This window comes from Dermacentor andersoni, chromosome 7 (genome assembly GCF_023375885.2).
Source record: "Dermacentor andersoni chromosome 7, qqDerAnde1_hic_scaffold, whole genome shotgun sequence".
NCBI classification, from domain to species: Eukaryota; Metazoa; Arthropoda; class Arachnida; order Ixodida; family Ixodidae; genus Dermacentor; species Dermacentor andersoni.
In genome coordinates, this window is record NC_092820.1 from 156725011 (window position 1) to 156749984 (window position 24974).

The following is a 24974-nucleotide window of genomic DNA, read 5'->3' on the forward strand; positions in this document are numbered from 1 at the left end:
TGCTTGTCGCACACCTACGGCAAAGGTGCCTTCAAGAAAGAAAAGAATAAATAAAAACCACGCCTGAAAGAAGCCATTGTTTTAATTGTCGCACCACGTCGGTAACTCGGAACCAGCTCCTTGTGCAACTACACCGACCAGAAACAGAGCTCCGCATACATAATCCCGCCCGGAGAAGTCAATGCTGCGCTCGTTTCAGTTTCTTCTCACAACTCGCACGCGTAGCTCAAAGGAGAAATAATGGGTATACAACAACATAAACAAACCCTGCACCTGACGCTAAAGTTGACAGCCCGTTGTGACAGGAGCAACTTGCTCTAGTTTATAATCGCGGCCACAGACGTTGAAGAACTTGGTTCGCCAAAGAAGGCATTTGTTCCGACCTCAGGAGCACAGAAGGTCTCGATTTCGATCCCATGCGATGTTTTTTTTTTATGTACTTTCTTTTCGCGAACTCGAGCAGCAGCCCCCCGAGATCGCGATCGTGAGACGGCACCACGCAAAACTAGATCACTCACCCACGCAGCTAGAGGGGACTGGAGGAATAGTTCTTCGCCATTAGCCATCCTGAACTTGCGGTACTTTTCCACCTTTCAGGCTCAGATCGATGGCAAGTAAACGCCAATTTCGTCCCTTTTTGCTGAAACCGTACTGCCATCGTCCATGTTGGCTGAGGAACCGACAAGTAGCGCCAGTGAGCGGCGTCCGCAGAACCATAGTTTGTGGAGAGGAGGATCGCGCCGAAGTCGTACGGATTGTACGGCTACGGTAGCTACGGTATACGGACGTACTACGGAGATGCAGAGCGGAGCGACGATTTTTGAGTAGAGTTCGTAGTGCTAGCGAAAAAGAAATGAGCCGGAAAGAAATGACGCGTGCTGTGTGGTTGTCTTGGTTCTTTACCGTGTCATTCTTGCGCTGCCACTGTTAGGACAGTTGTGTATAGAATTCATATGATTAAATGTTTCTTCTTATTTCATACTTGCTACGGGCGTTGCCTGTCAGGTCAAAACGGTCATAACAAACGTGACGCCTGGTCAGTTTCTAATCGCAGCTTTTAAATTCTGATTGCGGCCGTAGAAGCTCGCGTGTGCTGACGCTAACCGGTCCTTTCATTCGGTTGACCCGCTAATAAACCCGTTATGTATATGCAGCCTATCGTTCGCCTACGAGCAGCCGCAAGCCCATTTTTTCCCCGTTGTATATGAAAATTGTGGAAGAACTCCGGCAATCATGAATACATGCGCCGAACATCATATATCTGTGGGTGCCCAAGTTATGGCGATGATATGCAGCTGTAGAGGCTGCTGCAGCCCGCCGCGCCGTTGAGCGAGCGACCGCAGACAATGGAAGCCCACCTGCACCCTCGGGGGCTGAAGTTTCAAAAGCCACAACGCAAATAAAGATAAGTGCGCTGATAAGGTTCGTCCCGATCGCAGGACAAGAAACGAAAGCTGCGGCTTTCCGCACTGGTTGCGCGCTCCCAAGGACGCGTCTCCTCCTGCGGTAGTATACGTGTGTGAGAGGGAAAACGAGCCGTGTAGCGGCGGCGGCGGCCGACGACGATCGTCAGCTCCCGTACTGCTGGTGGTGACCGACTCCGCGGCCGCAAAAGAGGTCGTTGACGCCGCGCCAGGACTTCGCTGACCAGCCTGCTGAAGCGACTTGGAATGAGCCACTGAGTGATCAAGCAGTCATCATGAACCGATTCGTGCGCCTAGACGTGGCAAGCAGACGATTTCTGCGATGGCACGTTTTCAGGCTGCAGCGAATGAACTACACGGGGGGCTTCTCCAAAGATCGTACGTAGAACACCTGCAACACTGCGTATATCCGCCACGCGCGTTTATGGACGCGTGCGCAACAGGTGTCACGTATGTACCGACATGATGTGCGAACCGCGCGGGTTCGCGAAGCACTGACTAGCGCTTCAAAATTAATGACCGATCGTGCGACCTTCCCGCCGGCGAGAGGCACGCGGCGCGCTTCGTTTGTGGGCGGCATTATATGTTGCGCCTCTTTCTATAATGCACCTGTCGTGAGAAGCACAGGTGAAAAGCATGTATGCGTAAAAAACGTCTGTATTATTGCTAATTAAGTTCACGGATAGAGACCACAAGAGAATGAGCAAATTTATTTCAACTTTTTCGCAGAGTGCTCCGAGTAGCGTGTACTTGTAGGATTCTAGCTCCAAGTTAATTGGCACACACACACTACTTTCATTCCCAACTCATATTGCAGTTTATCTTGCCACCGCAATGCATTATTGATTTCTGATCTGCAATATTCTTTATAGTTCAAAGTTGTACCTGGGAAACACAAGTATATACATATAATATGCATAACGTGTTAATTAGCTTTCATTCTCACTATTTAAACGAAATGTTTTTATGAAAAACCTGCTGCATGCATGGTGCAATATATAGCACGCTTATACTCCAAGCTTTGACAGTCTCACATTTTCAAGAACATTACACTTGTATAACCCATTATATGGCAATTAACTCAGTTCAGTTACGCACATTCATGGTTTAAAGCAAATGTCGCTATACTCACTAGCTTGCTACAAAGCTTAAAAGTGCTATCCAGCTGTCGTTGCTCACTTCAGCCTCGTTATGTACTCCATCTAACTTTCCAGTTGTAGACACAGCTGCTAAAGAGGATCAGAGGATCTGTGCACTCATCAATGCATACAGAAGGCATGGCCATAAAATCGCAACCATCAACCCCATTGACACAAGACCTTCAACACAGTAAGAGCACCTAGCTTTAGCATTTGAAATGTGTTTATGCTAACTGCGTACATTATGTCTGGCCTAGGTATGTCAAGGATCTTGAACTGCAAGCACACAACCTCACTCCTACGGAAACTGTATCCGGACAAAAGGTTGAGAGTATTGTGGAAAACATGAGAGCAGCTTACTGTGGTCCACTTGGCATGGAGTTCATGCACATGGTATGTGGATATTTAATTGCAAGTGAAAGTTGCAAATTAAACGAGCTATGAATGTATGTTCATTCGTTAACCGTTATCCCTTGCTTAGGAAGAAGAGAGAAGAACATGGCTTGCAGATCGCTATGAGAGTCTCGTTAGTCAAGGAAGACCGCCTATTGAAAGGCGCAAAAAAATGGCAGAGATCTTGCTGAAGTCACAGGTAATGTGCCATTGATGTTACTTCATTTCGTTTCATGTCATTACCTTAAAGACACCCTAGAAAGGGGGTATTCCATAAGGGGCATGATATGCAGAGAATAGAGATACACAGATATTCCCATAATACAGTACATTGAAATTTCTTTTCAACCTTTCAGGTCTTCGATAATTTCTTAGCAGCAAAGTTTTCGACTGTGAAAAGGTACGGTGGAGAAGGTGCCGAAAGCATGATGGCTTTCTTCTACGAACTGTTTTGCCAAGCACCAAAAAGTGAGAACCACTTAATTAGTTCAATCTTGCAATTAATCTTGTTGAGAAAGGTCACAGCATGGGCATACATTGTGGCGTTTAACATTTGCAGCTGGAGTAACAGACATCGTTGTGGGCATGCCTCACAGGGGTCGGCTTAACTTACTCACAGGACTCCTGAACTTCCCACCTGTACAAGTGTTTCAGAAGGTATGAAGTGTCCAGATGCGAAAAGCTATTTCTCATTCCATTTGCCATCGCTCAATACATTCAGTTAAAGCATAAACCCCATGCAAATGATCTTGCATGCGACTGCGACAAACGATGTGATGTGTCGCCTACAAGTCCTACCCACTGCGGGTGATGACTTGGAGCGACGTCTTCCCGGTGTTGCCGATGTGAGGCTAGCAAATACGCGCCGAAAATGCCGTGATGCATGCTTTGTTAATTTAAGTTGATGTGTTTTACTGTAAAGAGCAGCGTAAAAAATTTCTGAAGGTCTTACAGTAGGTTCTTATCCTTGCACATATCAAAATTTAGTTGTTTGCTCATTCTGTGCGACAATCGATAGTACTTGACTGATATACATCTAGTTCCGGCTTCGCGCTGATGGCTAGTCGCTCATAGCACTTCCAGGTGACGAACAATGAATTCTAGATTTCCAGAACCGAGCGATCGAGAGACAAAAATGAGCGATCTGTTCACGCAACGGCCTGTTTTGTCGCTCAAAGCCGTTGCACATCGCCGTCGCGCACGAAATTGGTCTCATGGGGTTTGGGCTTAACAGCAGTGAACAAAAGGAATGTTTCCATGTAGCAATACTGTTACGAAGTAACATAACATCCTGTTATGCAAAATCAAAGAAAGCTTCATCACAATCTAACAATACCATCACAGAGTCATTAATGGTGGTTTCTTTTACTCATAAACTCCTGAAAATGTTTGCTGAATTTATCACTGCAACTTTGTTGTGAATAGGGCATGACTATAGGCAGTGGCCTTGGAGGAACAAGATATCAGACTTGAGATCGAAAAAGAAAACAAAAATAAATTATTGCGTTGAAGGCATCTGCATTCATTTCTTACACTGCATTTAGATAGCAAGCTTCTTACTATTCCTTTTGAACAGCTATTGAGACTGACATATGAATTATATTCCATGTTACTTGGAAAACCCCTCTCCATGCTTGCCTTTCAGTGGTGCAGGCATAGGGGTGGCGGAGTAAGGAGATGTCACTCCAAACCCTTCAGAAATACCTCAGGCTGCTACATCTGATCCATATACATTAATTGGATGCAGGCAATCTGCTGGAAAACTGCTCCCAAAATTTTCCTATGCTACTGTTGTCTTTGCTCTCCCCCCTCCCTCCCATTCTTTTTTCTTCTTTTATCACATTTAAAAGGAATTCGAACGTAGCATAGGTTGATGTTTATATCATATTTAGTGCATAGCTTAAGTGATATACAGACATAATACAGGAGAAGGCCAGGAAAAGCTGTGTACATGCAGATTTAATTTTCTGTCAGGTTATAAAATACTTACTACTGTTTTTCAGAAGAACAGGTCTGTGTACATGTGATCATCTAAATGTAGTGCTATTTGCATGTCATACTTTTCCTTAACTCCTCTCCCCGCACCTTCCTATGTTTTCACAGATGAAAGGCATGCCTGAAGTTCCTGCTGGCATCAAGGGTTCTGGAGACGTACTTTCGCATCTGAGTAAGGCGTCAAAATTGAAGGTGTGAGTCTTTGATTTGCAGAAGCAATGTTTTCCATTCATTGCAGGCACATCTGTGGATTTGCAAGGTTACCCTGGTCCCGTCCACGCGACTCTGTTGCCAAACCCATCACATTTGGAGGTAATCTGAAAAGTTATCGGGACTAATGCTAGCATGTATTATGTGTCTCTGCGGTGCTATTCAAGTACTGTGAACGTTTGCCCGCATGAAGGTATTTGTTTCTTTTTGTTTTTTGTTTAGCATTGTTGTAGAAGCACTATTATCACCACAAAGGCTGTCATAATGAGTAGGAAGACAGCTGTATTTGAATTTTTTTTTAGTTTGTGCCAACTAGTAACTGCTAGCACCCGAAGCATTGCTGCATTTTTATCTCTCTCACATCAGAGCTTGAAGGTTAGGAAATTGGTAAACACAGGTCATTGGGGAAATGGACAGTCTTAGCCACATGACTTTATTTTTTGTTTGTTGTCTTGCTACGCTTCTATAGTCTGAAGAGGAGTGGCATCCTCCTGTACTTCATGCCACATAAAAACACTACCGTAATTTCACAACAGACGTACCAAGTATTGTACCTGCCAACTCTCCCGAATTTTCCATCAGCTTTGAAAATTTGGCCTCATTTCGTGAATGTTGCACAGCTTTAAGAAAAATAAATTATGCTCACGAAACCCTCGGTTTATCGGTCCCCAAACTTTCCATTTAAAGTCTTCTGGGGGTGAAGGAATGCCAAAGGGGCACTTGCTTTGAGCAAGTTCATACAGAAAAGTTCCTGAATCACGCAAAATCATTAACAGCAAGGTTACTAACACTGTTATCTAAGAACAATGTGTTCCTTGTCAGGCTTTGTTGATCCATGTTTGCTGCTGCTTGAGTGTTGCATGTAGAAGTAAATTATCGTTAATAATGCTTGTATGTGTCCTGCAAAAAGTGAGTGCTCAGGGTAAGCTTTAAGGAAGAATGCTAGCTATTCATCTCCTCGCCATTTCCCCTGCCACCCTTGATTCATTCCACGGGCTATTTACGAATTTTAATGTTCACAGATTGGCAGGTATGCAGTATGACAAGCACTTGTAGCCGTACCGGCAAGGAAATGCATCCAACCTTTTGCACCAAAGATTTGTCAGAAAACTTAACCTGAACATGCCTATCATCTTATGCCTATTATTCACTTCATTTCCTCCAAACACCATGCCCATGTGTGAGCACAAATCGCTACATCCTTTTTCTCACTGTGGATCAGGGTGTGAGTCCCGTGGCAGTGGGAAAAGCACGAGCCCGCCTACAAAGTTTGGATCCCGCGAAGTACGCCAAGGCTGCCTGGGGCGGCAACTTTCCAGCGCTGGCCGTCCAGATCCATGGCGATGCTTCCTTTGCCGCCCAGGGCGTCATTATGGAAACTGTGGCCATGTCACGGCTGCCAGAGTTTACCGTGGGAGGCTCCGTTCATTTGGTGGTCAACAACCAGATTGGATTTACCACACCGGCCTCCTATGGCAGGTGACTGGCTTCCTACCTTGTGAGGTGCTGTGGAAATTGCTCTGGCTTATTTGTTCTCAGTGTAAGCCACAAACGCGGATAAATATTAGGAAATAGAGTGAGTGAAACAGCGGTAGAACATTGTTGCTTTCATAATTTTCATTATTGTTAGCATTATTGTTTATTTATTTATTTACTTATTTATTATTTTTTTATAAAAGTACTGTGACCATGAAGTGCAAGCAGGGAAGGTGTTACAAAATACATGAGTTGAACAAAACTCTGTGTAAATAAGAATAGATACAGTTTTGTATGTTACAGATCACGGAGCTATGCTTCAGTCAATTGGTTCCAATCTGCTATCATTTGCAAGAAGAAAGAAAGCCTAAATGCATCTGTTTTGGTGAGAATCGGTGCAAGCGAATGAGGGTATAGTGGTGTCTAGTGTGCCTGGTTATCATGGGTGACAGATATAGCAAACAATCTAAGGCTGGGTAGAATCTAATGTGTAATCTAATGTGTTATGTAATGTCATGTGAATCTGATGTGTAATGAGCAATCTAAGTGGTGAATGTAATGTGGCCTAGTGGAGAACAGCGCAGGGGACTGATAACCATATAAATGGTGCCGCTAGCCAAGTGTGCATTGCAGCCGACCAACCTGGTTGTCAATCCTACTCCAGGAAGAACACTAATAGATTGCAGGGACAGCTCAGCTGCCCACAATGCTTCAGAGCAGTTACGAGACCCACATGCAGCCCAAACTCTTTTCTTTTCCCTCCACTGTCATTGGCAAAAATAGTCGGAACGTGCTTGCATCTTGGCTAGTGTGTCGCATCAGGAATGCATTTGGAACACATGCATGTGAACACTTGGATGAGCAAGCTTGTAGTTTTGGGGATTAGCATATTCTGAATTGGAATGCAGAGCCGCTATTTTATAGTAGCGGTGCCTTTTTCTATGCACTTTTTCACTTTTGTGAGTGGCCAAAGAGACGCTCTGCCTGGGGCCAAGCCTTGCACGCAACCATTCACGAACGCGAGTAGCGCGATAAGGTATTAGCATAGAATAAGGCAGCGCTACAAAATAGCGGCCCAGATCTCCTCGCATTCTGCTATGTGCCCTGAAAACGACTTTCTTTTTTTTTCTTTTATGACAGGTCGTCAGCTTATGTCAGTGATATCATGAAGATGATTGATGCTCCAGTTATACATGTAAATGGAGATGATCCAGAGGTATGCACAACTTTTCCAGCAGTCTCAGAAACAAAAAGTTTCAAAGGGCCAGACGAATAGCCATTGTTTAACAAAAGTACAGAGCTATTTGTACAGGCTTGTGTCACATATGTGTACGGGATACATTTTTGACACGAGGTGTGATGCCATTTACAGTGCTTCACATCAAAATTCCTGTTGCCGTCTTTGAAACTGCAGGTTCAGATCCCATGGGTGGTGCATTGTTGTTTCTTTGACTTTCTGTCCATTTTTCCATGACACAATTATGAACATGATCATGATCACCATCATATGAGCATCTTTATTGAACTGAGATGGTGTCACTGGCCACAAAGCTTTTCTCCTTTTTTTCTTCTTCTTTTTTAACCTTTATGGCATTTCTTACCATTTAAATAATTAGACTTAAACCCTTTACAAATAAAGTTACTTCAAATCACCTATACTTTGCTTGGCTGTTGACTGCCAGCTGTTTTCTTAGTTACTTCTCTTCCCGGCCCTTTTGCAAGTAACCATGCTCATTGAGTGAGCTCTAAATTTCCTAGCACTGCTGCCTCAACAACACCATTATGAATCTTTCCAATTGCAGGCTGTGGCCTTAGCAACCCAGCTGGCCATGGAGTTTCGACAGAAGTTTAATGACGATGTTCTTCTGGACATGTTGTGCTTCCGGCGTTGGGGGCACAACGAGATGGATGACCCCACGTTCACCAACCCACTCATGTATGACGCAATTCATGCCAGGGACAGCGTCCCAAACGACTATGTGAAGCAGCTGCAGGTGAGCCATGTTTTGTTTGGACAAGCACGCAGGAAAAAACAGCTCTCTCATGAGTACGTGTTTTTGTGTGCCTGTTCTTTCTTTGTCCTGTGCACAGAACCATTTCATCAAGAGAAGGAACCTCTGATTGGAGCACCATGAGAGTTTAATGTTATGTAGAGCATATAAGAGCACATAGAGAAAGACACGGATTAGGGAGGATTAAAAAGTTACGCTCATAGTTGTGTGACATTGAACTTGGAGATGCTCAGGTTTTATTGTGACCATTGAAATGTGTTGACATCAGGAAATTTTCATTTCAGCCACTTCATGTGATGCTAGCACACGACGCATTGCGAGTCACTCGAGGCATGCTGTCGATGGCCAGAAAGCAGTTCCTATACTCATATTTTTCTCGCTATGTGGCTAGGACTATTCATGTGGGCTTCACCCAGACTAAATAGGCAAAATTAACTTGTGGATAGGCTGCACTTGTCAATGTCACAAGTGCCTGGCGATTGGGACCTGGCGTTTCCCTACACACAGACCTAACCACACGAAGTCAACAGATTTTGAAGCCAAAGCATAGGGGAAATTACCCGTGGCTTTTTATTGAAATGTAGACTTGATCAGGTAAAGGAAAATAAATGTCTGCAAGAAAAACAACTTGCTGCTAGTGGGAGCCAAACCTGCATCTTCCACATTTCATGTGCTAGGCTCTACCAACTGAGCTATGTTGAGAGGCGTTTTCACATCCTGGTTGTTTGTGCATGTGTATGAGGTTTGATTGTGGGAGTGTTACCCAGTGCAACTCAGCCAGTGCCACCATCAGCTGAAGTAAAACATCTTTTTAAGCGCAGGCATCATTCTTATGTTATAATTTCCACATTTCAATTCACTCTTTCCTTACCATGGGAAAATTGGCCATAATGATTTATTAAAATAGTACTATCATGGTTACAATGTCAGGCTATATATCAACCAAAAGCTAAATAACTAATTTCTAAATATCTTAATATTAAACAGAAATGTTAGGGCATAATATGTAATATTATTTGTGAAAAAGATAACTTATTGAAAAATGAATAAAGCATTTGCATTATTGTGTTGGTAACATAAAAAGAATAAACGAGGGAATAAACCTGAACCATAAAAAGTGTTTTCACATCAATTGCCTATAACACAGGAAAGTCATAAGGAATATGAGTTACAAAAAAATGTTTTCTGCCTAGTGGAAACTGCCGAGTAGGTCTGAGGGTCTCCTCCGTCGTTCGAACCAAAATCTGATGAACTCCATTTGTCCTCAGAGTCCGCTGCTAGATATATTCAAACAATCATTTGAGGATGCAACAGAATCGCGAGAACAGCTTCGTTCGCGCAAAGGTCTGGCGACCGAAACGTTTGCCATCTTCACAATCAAGTGATATGAACCACTCTCTTTGTACCCCCATTAAAACTTGTCGCCGCTTGGAAAAAAGAAGTACTACTCAGGAAACAAAGATTTAGTTCTTAGACAATAAACTAGGTGGAAAAGCAAGTCCATAGGAGTGCCAGTAAAGGGCCTGACCCACTTGTTATCGAAGTGGCGAAAGGCATTTGAAGTGAAAATAGGCTATTTCAGAAACACTTTGCCGCAAAAAGTACTTCAATTCATTCAGCAGGAGCGGAGTTATTGTCAATGAAACACGGCCGTCTCTGTGATCTTGTTCCTTTTTCAATGCCTTGCACTGCGAAGGCTACGGCGCAGTGGGGTGTGCCCACAACGCTTCGCCTTCTAAATGTCACCGTGGCGCGCAGTTCAAATTTCAATTTGGATGTTAGCGTAGATGCCACAACTTCCGCCTTTGGTGCCTACGACATGCTAAACATAAGCTAAACGGGGTTGACCTCAGCAAGCCACAGTGCGCTTAGCCAGTGAACTCGTGGCGGCACCCCGCGGTGGCAGCAGCATCTGTGCCATGTAGCCGACCGCAGCTTGATGTCAGCTATTGGCCAATAGCAGCTGTCTAAGGGAATGACAAATTAGTGCATCCGATGGCAAAATAGTGTGTCTAGAAGAGAGTGAGGACAGGGCCTTCTGTTGAAAAGAGCGCTTTTGAGAGAAAGGTGACTTTGCAATCTGCTTGTGAGATCCTTGCACCGCGTATGACAGCAAAACTTGACTGAGATGTTCACAGCAGCGTATGCTACCCGTGGACTATGTTATTTCACCAAGCCCGAGGAGTGGTTCAGGGCCCGTCTAAATTTTCGCACCGCGCATATGGGACATATATGACCCATACTCAATGGGCATGGTAAGGAAGCAGTTAAAGCCACAGTTGATTTCCCCTTGGCTTAATTGTCTGTTGCTTTCGTAAGATTGCATCTAAGAAAAATAATTGAGCCTGTTGGTTCCCCTGCTACTTGTGGTGCTGATCAGTGCTTTGTAATACACATGGTTAAAGTAAAAGAGCCCAGCTCAGTAAAATTCTAGCTTCTTTTACATAGCGACGTGACATATCCTTCACAGATGTAGTATGCTAATCTGAGCAACTGCTACATCGAAGACAGGAAAGCTGTTTAAGGGAGTCCTGCAGACACTTCATCGGAAGTACCAGGAGTCTGTTTGCTGGCTGTTATTAGTGATGGTTCGTAGTTGACGCCGCCTGCCCGCTTTCAACAATGGCCCAGTCATGTGGCCACTTCGGGGCTCCACACAGTTTGCATTGCTGGCTGCTCTTCAATTGACATTTAACGCTGACCACACCATCACCATGCCGTCACCTTTCGCCACTGCATCCACACAAACTCGTAGCTGACCTCCAACGTGGATCCTGTGAAATGTGGTGTGAGAAACAAAAATTATGGATTGCTGGCTAAAAGAAATGCACAACGGTGGAGTTATGTATTTGAGCTAGGCATACGCGAGGTAACTTTCATTGTATAATCATTGATGATAATGTTTCAAAGCACCGATTCAAGACTCTGACACAGGTTGCATTGCTGGCTTGATACCATGCATGCCACCACATGCCGTCCTTCACAGCTGCCCAAAAACTGCTGCAAAACTCCCCTTAACCATTTAATGATGGCCCTTGTAAATACCCCAAAAAAATATTTTCAATCTAAATGTGCAAAAAATGTCAAAAATAAGCTTAATCAACGAAAAGAAAAAATATTTTGCCCAAACTTTTTCAGCAATAGGCGGCATACTCCAGGCAGAAAACTGGAAGTTGGCTTCACCCCAGGCCATCTATGGCCTTGTTTGGAATTTGTACAGAAGGCTCTCATTGCATGTGAACCATAGGTGCACATTTCATTCATTTTACATCACGTGTGTGACGCCACTGCAGCCGGATATTTTGCATCGGTCCGTCTCTTCTGACTGTGCTTTCAAAAGAAAGCGAGTCACATGCCAAACTTCTTCCTCGTCCTATATTTCTGCTATAAACGAACAAATGACGCTTGCTGCCTGTCATTCAGTGTTGCCCGAAGACGTGTAGCAAGAAACCTCTTACTCAGTACTGAAACTTGGCAAAAAAAAAAACATTTTTCTGGTATTTTGCCTGTAGGCAACACTCGTCGATCAAGGGCTAATATATTCGCTGTAGGAAGTATCAACATTTCCTGCATATTGAAGCTGGCTAGTGCTTAGCTACATGTATTCACTTGTTGCTAAATGAAAACAGCGCCCTTGAAGTCAGTTCCATGCTTGCTTCCGCTGTTGCAGGAAGAGGGGAGCCTCGATGCCTCTGAGAAGCAGCAAATTGTGACCGACCACATGGCATTCCTGGGTGAACACTTCAAGCTGATTGAAAGTCACACTCCGCCGGTACGTCCACCACTGATCACTGCGTAGAGTGATTCACTTCATTGACAAGTTGTTGGAACATTCCTTACCTTATATTTTACCTATTTCATGTAGCCAAGTACTACGTTGAATGATACGTACCATAAAATTCTATCTTGCTGCATAACTTGAGCAAGAAGAAAGCAGTGCTAGGAGCAAAATCTTTTTTGATGGCACACATCTATGTATTTGAAATATGTCCTTAACTAGCCTTATGGCACACGTTTGTAAACCACCTCTTATGTTTAGTTCAGCAGGTTTCAAGGCAGGTGGAGTGGCATCTCTCAGGCTCCTTCAGCTGTCACCTATTGGGACACGGGTGTGGACCCAAATGTGCTAAAGTATGTGGGTGCAAGGTCCGTACAAGTGCCTCCTGAAGCAGTAAGTTTTAATGCCATGAGCAAACGTCCTTAGTCACTGCCTTCTTTCATAATTTCTTATGAACGCCTTGCTTTTATTTCTTCCAGACAGTTCATCCTCACCTTGTCAAAGTTTTCGTCAATGAACGGCTTCGTAAAATTGAAGAAGGCAGAGGCCTTGAATGGGCCACTGCAGAAGCGCTCGCTCTGGGTTCCTTGCTTTATCAGGGTGGGTTTCTGAATGTTCTAAAAATGTTTAAGGACCTCGCCAGGTTCCAGCATTGCAAACAAACAAGCGCAGTGTGTAGGTTGCACAGCCATGATCGTGTCTGCAAATTATTTTCCACTAATGTTACACGCAAAGACAGCTAAATATTTAAACGTTCTCGTGCCCTTGTTTCGAGAGCAGTCAACCTCCTTGCAGAGATGACAGTTCTTGCCTTCACATTGGGAGTCCTACCTACAGTACACGAATTGTTAGCAGCAACGAAAACTACCTCGGGATTTTCGTGAAATGTAGAATGTGCAAACTTTGCCGGAAATGCATCGTGTGGCAAAGAAAAGAGAGGAGAATAAAATGAATGCTGGGGTTGTGTTGTAAACATCACGTGGACTCTTAGCTCCAATATGAGAGAAGGCAAGGAAATGATGTTCACTTGCAGGCACTGGTCAAGACAGTGAGAGCAAGCCTGTACTGCATAGAGTGCAGCTTGGATGCCTACGCCATTGCCTAGCAACATTTCATTTGCTTCTGTCTCCATTGTTACTTAAGCCCTTCTTTAAAGCTGTTGCAGTAGAACATTTTCCATGGATAGTGCTGTACAGCTTTCTATGTACTACGACGACAACTTCAAATGGTGTTTGTTGAGAGATTCTCTAAGGTGCAGTCGCAAGCAAAAGTTTGAGGAGCACGGTATCGGTAAAAACCTAAATTTCTTCTAGCACAGCTCCGTAACGTGCAACTGCTTCAATGCATTGCATTGGTCGAACACACGCTTGTAGGCTGCACCGCTCGATTTCAGCTAGCATGCCCAGGCTGCGAAGAAAAAAAAACATTTTCATGGCATTTTTGGTTTTCAAGCTTTCGCTTGCGACTGTACATTTAATCTACAGTGGTGCACTTGCTCTAAGTCATAGCTTAGCATAGAAGTTACACAGAAGGAAAAATTTGTGCAAATAACAATATTACATAATAATGTTGTCGGGTTTTCAATGATGAAGTTCTCCCTGGGCCAGGATTTTGTAGGAATGCTTTTTCCCACGATATTTCTTTTTACGCTTTTTGCGCTTCGTCAGTGGTCAGAATGACGCTCTGCCCACTTTATCACTGGGATCAGTAGTAACAGCAGTAGCTTGTTGTAAAGAGGACCGAAGGGGACGAGAAATGAAGGTCCACAAGAATCGTAATTGTCTGGCTTCTGAGTGGACATCTGAACTGTCCTGTGCCTGTGAGAAAGATGCAGGTGAAGAGCAAAAACAGGGGATAGAAAAGTTTAAGTAAAAAATCAGCCGGCCGTGAACAGTAAGAGTGGCGTAGAATCGAGCAGAAGGCATGGCTACTAAATCACAGCCCTAGAAATTTCCACTTCTATAAAAAAGTCCATCCAGAACTTTCAAATTTATGACACAAAGAGCCTGTTTGAAGTGGCTTAATCCTCTTCAGCAGTAATCATTTGTACACAGTTATCGTAACAGTGCTGCCCTTTACCTTCTCTGCTGGCAGGTTTCAATGTTCGCATCTGTGGCCAGGATGTCGGTCGTGGCACATTCAGCCAACGACACGCCATCCTTGTTGACCGTACCAACGAGCAACGCCTGGTTCCCCTCAACAACCTGAACCTCCCACCTGAACGTGGTCCACAGGGGCATTACGAAGTAGGGCGTTTTCCTTTTTATATTACCATAAACGCTTTTTATTGCACCACAAACATGGATAAAGGCAAAGATGACTCCACAGTGCTGATTTATTGAGAAGCATGATATATATATATATATATATGTATATTTTGCTGAACCTTAAAAAATTCTTTTAAATCTGAAAATTTAAGTAAGATTTAGGGCTTATGCTAATTTTGTTAATTAGTGTAATTAGTGTTTCTCAGGCGCGATGTCCTCTTTGTCGCTGTTATTATCCCTTAAACGCACTTCATTATCAACATCGATGTCCTCTGAATCAGAGGTCATAATAATAATTAAGAAGCCCTTGAATTTCTGCACAGTTAAAAAAAAATGCGCAGGCTTTTTGCGCTGGTCCGCCATGTTGGAAAATGAGATGCAAGCAACACTGACAGTTGATAAGCTTTCTCAAGCTATCTGTCGTATAAAAAACGTAACCTACAGTAAAATCTTGGCTTAACCAACTTTTGAGTAAATGGTGCAACGAGTCCGTGGATGTTTCACATACACGAATTATCTTGGGGACGACCAGCAGTGTGCATTGGTGGCCAGATGGGTATATACTCGGGCATGCCACGTAGCTAAGACAGAGAGCTTTGCATAAGCAGCTCAAAATGCAGCAATTATGCGGTAGCTCCCAGTAAGATTGCTTCTGTTGTGCAGGTTGTGAACAGTCCCCTGTCGGAGGAAGCAGTGCTTTCCTTCGAGTATGGCTTCAGCCTGGAGACTCCAAAAACCCTTGTAATATGGGAAGCCCAGTTTGGCGACTTCCACAACAGTGCACAGGTCGTCATTGACACATTTGTTACATCCGGTGAAGGTTAGTTCAATATCATCATGTCGTGGGGAACAGTACATGTAAACTGGGGTATTTTTTATTCATTTTTTTCTTGTCAGTTTAGGGTGGGCGTCAGAGGAACTTTGCATCTTGGACTGCTTTTCATCTTGACGTATCAAGCAGAGCATGAAAACACGACACAAAGCAGCAAAATAAATGGACAAGGTAACCACTCTACTCACAGATACATTTTATTTCGAAAAAGCAGAGTTGACATACAGGCACGAAAGCACCACCAAAGTGTCATTTTTGGAAGACCAGCAAAAAAGGTAATAGAATCGCTTTCGAACAAGAATATTTTGTTCCTTTTCTGCCAAAAAGTGCCATTTGTCATCGCACCATGGTGCTCAGGTTCGTGTGTGTATGCTAACTCTGCTTTTTTTTCAAAATGATTTGTAGTTGCGAGTGCTGAGGTTTTCTCATCTGTGCATTCTGATCCTTTGTGTCGTGCTTCCATCTGCTGCTTCATACATCAAGATGATTGGTCACCAACTCGTCCAACTGTCAACTTTGTTAGACTGCTTTGTTTCAATATGTCATGAAACCAAAACAAAATAGGGTAGTTTGTTGCACCACTCCCGTGTTCTATCGCGCATGCATTTTCCCTGCATTCATTGTTTCATGGCTAACGAATACTCTTAAATTCACGGCGAAAAACATGTGGTAGACCTCTTGCACAAATGACAAGCTTGTCTTCTTCGCAGAGACCACCTTCCTTGACACGGTTGCATAATCCATTCGTAATGTAGACACTGAATGCACACGTGTTTGTTTTATTTTGCTTTTGGTAACAGACAAGTTCATGTTCAATCCGCGAGGTTTCTCATGCTCATCTTCAGTGCACCATTACTACTTATCACAGTGCCTCGCGTATAACCCACACTAACGATTCAGAAACTGAAGTGCAAAGTGGGGTGCAGATTATGTGTAATGTTTGCTTTCAGATAGGGTTCATGAGAATAGAGATTGTGTTGCCAAAAAGCCAAATTGTAAACCCACACCAGAATTGTTTTCTAAGTTAATAGAGTTAGGGAAGCCAAGATCTAAAATGAAACAAAACTTACATTTTTGCAGGGGGATGACAGATTAATCCCTGGAAGCCTGTTTCAGATAAATGAAAATTAAAACAACTTGATAACCTTCATTTCTGGTCATAGATAATACTATATTCATGCCAAAAAACAAAACAATAAAATCGTATTTAAGTTAAAAAGTTATTAATAAAGTAATTAATTACTTTGTAATTGCCTTGCTGAGCCACCCATAACCAAAACTTCATTCCAGTATGTCAAATGCTACTGCAGCTTTTGTTCTATGTTTCCCACTAAAACAGCTTTTTGAGGTGTCAAACTTTCCACATCGAATAATGTATGTTGGGTGTTGTGGTGTTAAATTGATACACGAGAGAAGAGCTGTGTTGTGTTTAACAGATACACTAAAGGTTATTTTTCGAATAAGGAAAAGCGTGCCAGAATAGGTCTTTCTATACTTCAGCATATAACCCTAACAAGCTAAAGTAATTCACCTGCTGCGGTGGTGCAGTGGCTACGATGTTACGCTGCTTAGCTTGAGGTTGCAGTTTTGATCTTGGCGGCTGCATTTTGGTGGGTAGGAAATGCAAAAACACTTGTGTACTTCAATTTAGGTGAACATTAAAGAGTCCCAGGTGGTCAAAAATTAATCTCCAGACCCCCACTACGGCGCACCTCATAATCAGATTGTGGTTTTGGCACGTAAAACCCCAGAATTTAATTTTTAAGCTAAAGCAACTTCTCTCTCTCTCTCTCTCTTATTCATTCCAACCTCTACAACATCAGTGAATCAAGGTTGTTCCAAGTATAAATGAACAAGCGCTTTGTGGTGTTGTCATCTGCTTTCAGCCAAGTGGTTCCTGCAAAGTGGAATGGTTGTATTGCTGCCACACGGCTTTGATGGAGCGGGCCCTGAGCACTCGTCATGCCGCATTGAGAGGTTCCTACAGGTAGAGTGCATTTAATTTATTTGTGGAACTTAAATTGAAAGTTTTTCGTTACGCTTTATTGGCAAAATGGAGCGTACACCATTTGTAAGCCAGCTACTGCAAATTCTCTCTATTTAAGCACAGATTGGTACGCAAAGCACTGGTGTTATCAATTTTATTTTCTTCTTCGGAGGTGCGTGACACTTGACAGAAAAGTGCACTGAATTATGCTGATAGCTTTTAGTAAAACAATGAATAAACTCTAACAGCAGGATTGTACCACAGTATGTAATGTTCAGAGAAATGCGGCAAGAGTGACATTCTGCTTTCACACAATGTCACAGTGCGCAAAAGCAAAAGAAAAATTTACAGCCCCAAATCCTAAAATCTGCAACACTTCTGCCCAGTCGCACAGCAGCTCGTTACAAGTGTAGCACAATATTTTACTCATCTCTGTCACCGCTGCCGGCCTTTTCAGTGCCTTCTGTGCGGATTGGCTCACGGCTCGCCTCTGTCCTTTCAGATGACTGACAGTAAAGAAGATGCCGTGGACGGCGATGATATCAACTTTGGTTTTGTGAATCCCACAACACCAGCTCAATACTTCCACCTTCTGAGGAGACAGGTGCAATAACTAACTTTTTAGATGTTTCCACTTTCTTTCTTTCCTTTCTTTTTTTATTTTGTGAACATGCATTTATGTGTAGTCGCGTGCAATGTCCCAACTCCTGTCACAGCCTATATGAAGACTAGAGCAGCGCATTTAAATGAACGAACCGGAGCCAGAGCACGCGCCAGAACATTGCGATGCCCTGCTCCCATGTGACGCTTCCGTATCATGATGTCGCGCAACTCACACACATCTCCTGCAAAATGAAATCAAAAGTGATTTGTAGAAAGTTATATTGAATTATTTAAGGCCACTCTGAGGGCTGCCATATTATTTTTTTCTGGGGTTTTTGAGGACCAAGACAGTCATTTCACAAAAGAAAAAGAATGAAAAGTAATAAATGTCATATTAGTACCCCTTTAATGTGATTTTCGCATAAATAACAGTCAGGTCAAACTAGTACTATAGAAATAAACTCGTTTGCCAGATATGGCAGTGATTCCACGCTGTAGTACTAGTAGTAGTAGTTCTTATTTATTTATCTACAAATACTGCAGGTCCTGTTCAGGCCCAAGCAGGAGTGGTTACATTAATGGTAATAAACAAGACAAGAAATAGCAAAAAATTAAGAAATACAGAAAATGAAAAAATATACAGGGGCATCAGCATCTGCAGTTTAGAATTATCAACTATAAATATGTAGTACTAGTAATAGTAGTAGTAGTAGTAAACTTTATTACACTATTAAGAGGTAAAGAACCAGGTGGAGAAAGTGGTCTTCACCTGCCGATGAGCCAACTCCTCAGCCTAGAAGTCCAGCAGCAGACAGCGCCCGTCGTGCCCATTCCACTAGCCATAATTGATCGTGCAAGCTTGAGCTGAACAGTGCTGCTTCCCGCTGGTCTGTGTATGGTAGGATTAGGAAGCGATTGCAAGTTTAGAGTGTTTGACTCCAAGCTGTAATTGCATGGTCTGGTGCAATCTGCAGATGGTGAGGAACTTCCGCAAGCCCCTGGTGGTGGCTTCTCCAAAGATTCTGCTGCGTCATCCCGAGGCCACCTCCTCCCTGGAAGACATGGCACCCGGAAAGACGTTCAGGCCTGTCCTCTCGGACCCGGAGCCCAGGCTGAACGCCTCCCGAGTCTTGCTGTGCAGCGGCAAGCACTACTACGCGCTGGCTAAGCACCGGGCTGAACTAGGCAGAGACAATGACATTGCCATCATCCGGCTAGAGGTAAAAAAAAAAAAACAGCAGCGTTCCGTTGGATTTTTGCTCGTGGTAACCTGTACTTGATCTTTCATCCTGAGTAACCGATTGCCATCCATCAGTAGTGTGACAGCAGAGCCCACAGAAGCAGAGAGTCTCAGATGACTGGAGTGTAGCAAGAGAAACAAAGTACCGTAATGAAGGTGCATACACTGCTACAAGCTTATGTAGGTGTGGAGAAACGAAACATCTTGTGATAATCTTGAAAGGACAGCGCAAGACGTCGAAGACAAAAGGCAGGAAACTTACAGGACAGCGCTGGTGGAAGGACTTGTCAATGACATGGTGGGGTGACTTGCCACAGCACACGCTCAACTGTCAAGGGGCTATAACTTTAACGTAACTATTTCCTCACTGCAATACTATGTCTGACTGTTACAGGCTTCCTGTTATGTTTGTTTTTATTTATTATTGTTTAGGAGAATACTAGCTGCTACAAATACTGTGATATCTCAAACTTTAGTCTAGTTGGCCACACGAATTCAATTCAGCGCCGTCCTGTGTGTTTCCTGCCTTCTGTTTTTGTCGTCTTGCACTGGCCCTTCAAAATGTTCAACCGGTACCAATTCGCCCAAATGTCGATTTTTCAACATCTTGTGAGCCCAGCCGCTGCTGCAAGCCACAACAAACCAGTCTATGTTTGAATTTACGGAACCAAATGGGAACAAAGTAGAGAGCAGCCTTAGTATAGTGACTGTGCTAAATGATTTTGCTGAATGACCGAGCAGCTTAATAGTGACCGCGCAGCTGTTGTCCTTGACAAGACAAGCAGCAGCCACAGTGGAACAATTTATATAGGCTCCCATCCCTTAGGAGGAAAAATTGCGGAGATGGTTAAATGAGGGATCGGTCTGGGTGCGCAAGGTATTATGTGACATTAAAATTTAAAACAGCCCCAAAGGTCTTTTCTCTTCTTGCACCTAGAAGATGCTCTTCTGCCAAATCTGTTGTCTGCAGCCCTACTCTGCTTCCGTGTGCCTAAGTGCCCGCATTGAGTTGTTGTGATGCCACTGTTTTAGAGCTTGTTCCATTCACTCTAACCGTTGAACATTCATTCTAACCATTCCACATCAGGTTGTCGTGAAGCCACTGTGTTACAGTTTGCTCCAGTCAGACCAACCAAAGTGGAACGAAGACCAGGCAGTTTAAGTCAGGCTGTCCTCTTTCAGCCTTGTCACAAAATTTGCCTAATGATACGAAATAGCTTATATCATGAGAGAGTTTGTTGTAAGTGATGTGCTTTTATTGGTGGGCTCGACTAAGTGAAGGAAACTTCTGCAAAGCGAACTTGATGAGGTGCTGTGTTCTGAGAGCAAGTTTAACTTGTAGTTTGTTTCACCAACTTTATGAATAAGAACTTTGCTTTCAGGCTCTGTGCCCTTTTCCGGCAAAGGAACTCGCGGAAGAGCTTTCCAAGTATACTCAGGCAAAAGGTGCGTACACACATAGATTTGCTTCCTACTACAGTACCTATCTAGAATGCTGACTTGCCACAGCACATGCCCAACTGTCAAGGGGCTGTAACATTTACTGTAACTATTTCCTCACTGCAATACTATGTCTGATTGTTAGATGCTTCTTGTTATGTTTGTTTTCTTTGTTATTATTTGAAAGGATACCAGCTGCAACAAATACTGTGGTATCTCAAACTTTTGTCTAATTGGCCACACGAATTCAAATGAAGCAGTAATAAGCACCATGAAGGCTTTCTGAAGTCTATTTATGAAAGCTTCAACAAGGGTTAAAAAATTATGAGAGAGACCATTTGTCATTTTACAAGAAAAATGACAGTTTGTAAAGGCCAGACTACCATGGAACCCAGTTTTGTTGTGTGTGCATTTGACCTTTTGTGCAAAATTTTTACTTTGTGTATTGACGTGGCATGACACTTTTCACTCTTTTCTTTTATATTGGTCTATTACTCAAAGGCTTAGCCATGACACAGGAATGATCTTGAGCTCCTTCAATTTGTTGTCGCAAGCTGCCCAGGGCAATTCAAGATACTGATTTCAGCCAATGAGTGTTCGTTTACGCAGCATTGTGAATAGTCCTGGGCAGTTCAGGATGACAAATCGGACAGAAGCTCCAACGTTTGTTAGATTTGAGTAATAAGAAAGGCCAGTTTACTCTGATTTGTACAGTTCAACATGCTCTTTCTTCCAAGTGGAGCTTTATTCTTTATCAATGACCTGTGCAGAGTTCATCTGGTGCCAAGAGGAGCACAGAAACATGGGGCCATGGTTTTTTGTGCAGCCACGTTTCCAGAATCTTCTAGGGAGGCAGGTATGTCCCCTGGGCAAGAGTAAAAGGCTGCAAATGTATGTACAGTGTGGCCGAGTGCCTTTTCACCAGAAATCTTCGGCTCTGTGTGTGGTAGATTATGAGAGTTATGAGAACAGTCTTTCTGCCAAGTTATTTGCAGTGGTCCCACCTGCAGCCAATTCACTTGCAACAAATTGTACTGAATTTTACAGACAGAAGTGTGGATATGGTACTTGTGACACGGCTAAGTAAAAAAGTTGTCCTCAAGTGTTTTTTCGATGTGCCTGAAAGTTGGCTTCTCTGCAAGAAGGGGCTTTGTGGTGGAGAAGCCCACTTCACATTTTCCCATCGTTTGCGTGCAATAGTTCGTTATACATTGGAACTATATGTGTGTATGTGTAACCAGCATAGATACTTGTTATGTATTTATCATTTTAAATCGATAGCTAAAACAAGGGGCATCAGCTGGAACAGAACTATGGCTCGTTTCATTCCTAGACCAGCACTCAACTGATTGGGCCATGAAGACAATGGGTTGCCAAAAGGACATTTATAGAGAGTTTTAGCTCGTCCTTGAACGTTTTATCTTTTGCGAAATATTTGCTTACGTTCACGGGAACAGCCACACTGGTGGCACCATCTGTGGCACGCTCTTTAACCAGATGGGCACAGAGCTATTAGTTGGTTTGACTTGGTAATTAGTTTGACTGCTGTTGTAAGGCATCTGTAACAACATTATCATTAATATTCAGTCCTTTTAAATTTTGTTTGATGAGAACGCCTGCGAAACAGAAAATATTTTCCAACACAGTGTAGTTGGACAAAGCATCACAAGATGTCGCTACCTCACTGCTGCTCTGTAGGGCGTAGGGGGTCCTCAAGCTGCATTCGGCAGCTTTTTCCCTTCCGTCCTCTCTCATTTCTGTACTTTGTTTTGAGAGAAATAAATATCTATCTATCTATCTATCTAACATTGCCACTACTGTCCATGGCTCCAGTAACCTGGTATTCCGTAAAGCTCCTATCTTTATGTATAGACCAGAATACTGGTGTGTGCATTGCGTGTTGAATGCTGGTGACAATTTCAACATCTAGTAGCAGTGCGGTTGGGACAAATAATGCACAATGGCACTGGCTAGAGAGAGCACACATTTCAGAACCTTTCCAAGGGAACTGTCCTCGTCCTCTTGTGCAGCCATTTATGGCTTGACTGCATAGCGTGATGCACTGTCTGCCAGCAGTGCTGCTTACAGTATGTGCCAGAATGTGCTCGCATTATTTCGTGAACAACTTGCATTACAACACTACTGATTTGGCTCTCATCACAGTACAACCATGTTATGACACGAGCCTCTTTAGATTTCTAGGATTCTGACTGTACTGACAAACTGTGTATTGCAATTTCTCTTTTTCTTTCTTTGTTCCCCCCCCCCCCCCTCTCAGATCAAGTATGCTGGTCGCACGAACTTGGGTGTCCCTGCAGTAGGGGTGGGTCAAGTGCACCAGAAGGAGTGCCAGGAAATCTTGCAGAGGGCTTTCGCCAGCTGATGTGATCGAAGCTTAGTGCAATGCTCGGCGTATGTGGCATTATGTTTTGACAGAACTTGCGTGACATTACGCGAGCCCGCATTCTTCTCACAGTCATTCCAAGCACCAAGTGCCTCGACACCCTGTGCTTTAAACGTGTGATGCGCAAGAATTCCTCCTCATTCTTCGCCTGAGAAGAAACACGTCTGGTAAATCAGTACAAAGTTTGCGCAGCTTATTTTGCAGCTTTCAGAGACTCAGTTTGTCTTTGGAGTGTGCCATTTTATCCTGTGCCTGTGTGTTGGGCAGTGTGTTTGACATGAAGCCTACACATTGCATTAGTGAAAAGCAGTTGAAATAAAAATATCCAGTAGATCAGTGCAAACTTTGCCCGATCGATTTTGCAGCTTTTAATGGTAAATCAGTACAAACTTTGCCCTACTGATTTTGCAGCTTTTAAATAATTGCTTTGCCTTTAGAGTGGGCCATTTTATCTCATGACCATGTGTTTCCATTGTTTGGCATGAAACCTACACGTTGTGCTAATAAAGAAAGCAATGAAACTGTACCTTGATTCGTGGAGACTTTATGCTTAGCATAAGCTAGAACACTATGTTACATTGCAGGGATACATGTTTGGGAAAAGGTGACGAGCTGCAGATGCAAAGCTGATGTTGAGGCAGAAAAATTACCCGCAGAGTGACTATTTAGCTTAGCCAATATACTACTGAGGCCCGGCAGGAAGATTTTGGACTACCATATTTTGGTATGACCTATTACAGCTTGAGGAGGCGCAGCCGCCATCAGACTTAACCCAAACAACGGACGCATCAATAGCACTTTAACTTCAACAAGTGCTGGCTACGAGGTGGAAACATTGAATGCTTTGAAAGGAAGACTCACTACACTAGCATGCACAAGGCACCCCAACCAGAAATATCCAGCTCCAACCGTAGGAGAAGCGAAAAAGTGCTGAGTTAAGGAGTGTTTGGGATACGTATGATGCCAACTGCGCATACTTAGTTTTTCAGTAGCAAGCCATTTGATGTGATTTATGTTTCCTGCCTTAGGATTGGGAAAGCATGCAGCTTTGCACCTTATGATGACCCCTTTGTTCACTGCAGTGTGTTTTGCGACAGCACAATTGCAAATGAATGGTGAGAATACAATAACATGAAAGCGGTTATTTGTTTATACACGTTTTGTTTGTGCACCTAAATTATCAACTTGCATTTTTCTTTATCTTTCACCTTTTCTAAGTTTGTATGAATGTTCACGCTTTCTTCTTTCGATGACCTCTGAAAGTCATGAATTTCCCCATGCAATAATAATCAATGCCTTGATGCCGCTGCACATGTAATGGCTAATAAATAATTGAATAAATGAATAAGACTGCCGATACAACATGAACAGAGATGCAGTCTCTATGCTAATGCTGTTCCATTCCTTTCATAATTATGTTATGTATCTTGTAAGATTATATAGCCATTAAGGATATTTGTGGATGTATGCACAGCACAGTCCTCTTTTAAAACGAACATGTAAATGTGTCTCTTTTATATAGCAGGTGTTCCTGCAAAGACTTTAACCAATCTTTAAACATTGCCTGTGGCAGATAGCACAATTCCGATCCTTGAGCTGGATTGCTCAAACAAGCGGACATTATTTGCACAAGAAATCAAAATGCATAATTGACTCATTAACAAATAATTACCAATTATATTTTAACTAATTATCTTATGGAACATATACTAATTTACCAATTGTAGCTGGGGCATTTGCAGGGCGGATCTACTTGGAATGAATTCTCAGGGTG

At 43.2% G+C, this 24974-nt stretch overlaps 2 protein-coding genes across 2 annotated transcripts in view; one reads left to right on the top strand and one right to left on the bottom strand.

The window, feature by feature from the left end:
- Positions 1-681, bottom strand: part of LOC126533502 (uncharacterized) — a 56785-nt gene extending 56104 nt beyond the window's left edge. Inside the window, exon 1 of the mRNA XM_050180674.3 lies at positions 519-681. Coding sequence (XP_050036631.1) covers positions 519-566 — 48 coding nt within the window. The 5' untranslated portion in view covers positions 567-681. The remainder of the gene's footprint in view (positions 1-518) is intronic.
- Positions 682-1536: 855 nt separating this feature from the next.
- Positions 1537-23726, top strand: LOC126533496 (2-oxoadipate dehydrogenase complex component E1). The gene is made up of 22 exons (XM_050180665.3): positions 1537-1802; positions 2639-2753; positions 2821-2956; positions 3045-3155; positions 3313-3424; positions 3516-3613; positions 5060-5123; positions 5190-5263; positions 6384-6640; positions 7778-7853; positions 8440-8631; positions 12320-12421; positions 12689-12820; positions 12907-13027; positions 14522-14673; positions 15358-15514; positions 17413-17513; positions 18016-18117; positions 19091-19336; positions 20739-20802; positions 21567-21652; positions 23075-23726. Exons 1-22 carry the CDS (start codon positions 1700-1702, stop codon positions 23177-23179), a joined length of 2706 nt encoding a protein of 901 aa, XP_050036622.1. The 5' UTR covers positions 1537-1699; the 3' UTR covers positions 23180-23726.
- Positions 23727-24974: the final 1248 nt, after the last annotated feature.

Bases quoted from the DNA above. Each gene is read 5' to 3' on its own strand.
- LOC126533496 (XM_050180665.3), top strand. From the start codon at position 1,700: ATGAACCGATTCGTGCGCCTAGACGTGGCAAGCAGACGATTTCTGCGA. The intron at 13,028-14,521 runs GTGGGTTTCTGA...CTCTGCTGGCAG, and splicing joins GGGTTCCTTGCTTTATCAGG to GTTTCAATGTTCGCATCTGT. The intron at 14,674-15,357 runs GTAGGGCGTTTT...TCTGTTGTGCAG, and splicing joins GTCCACAGGGGCATTACGAA to GTTGTGAACAGTCCCCTGTC.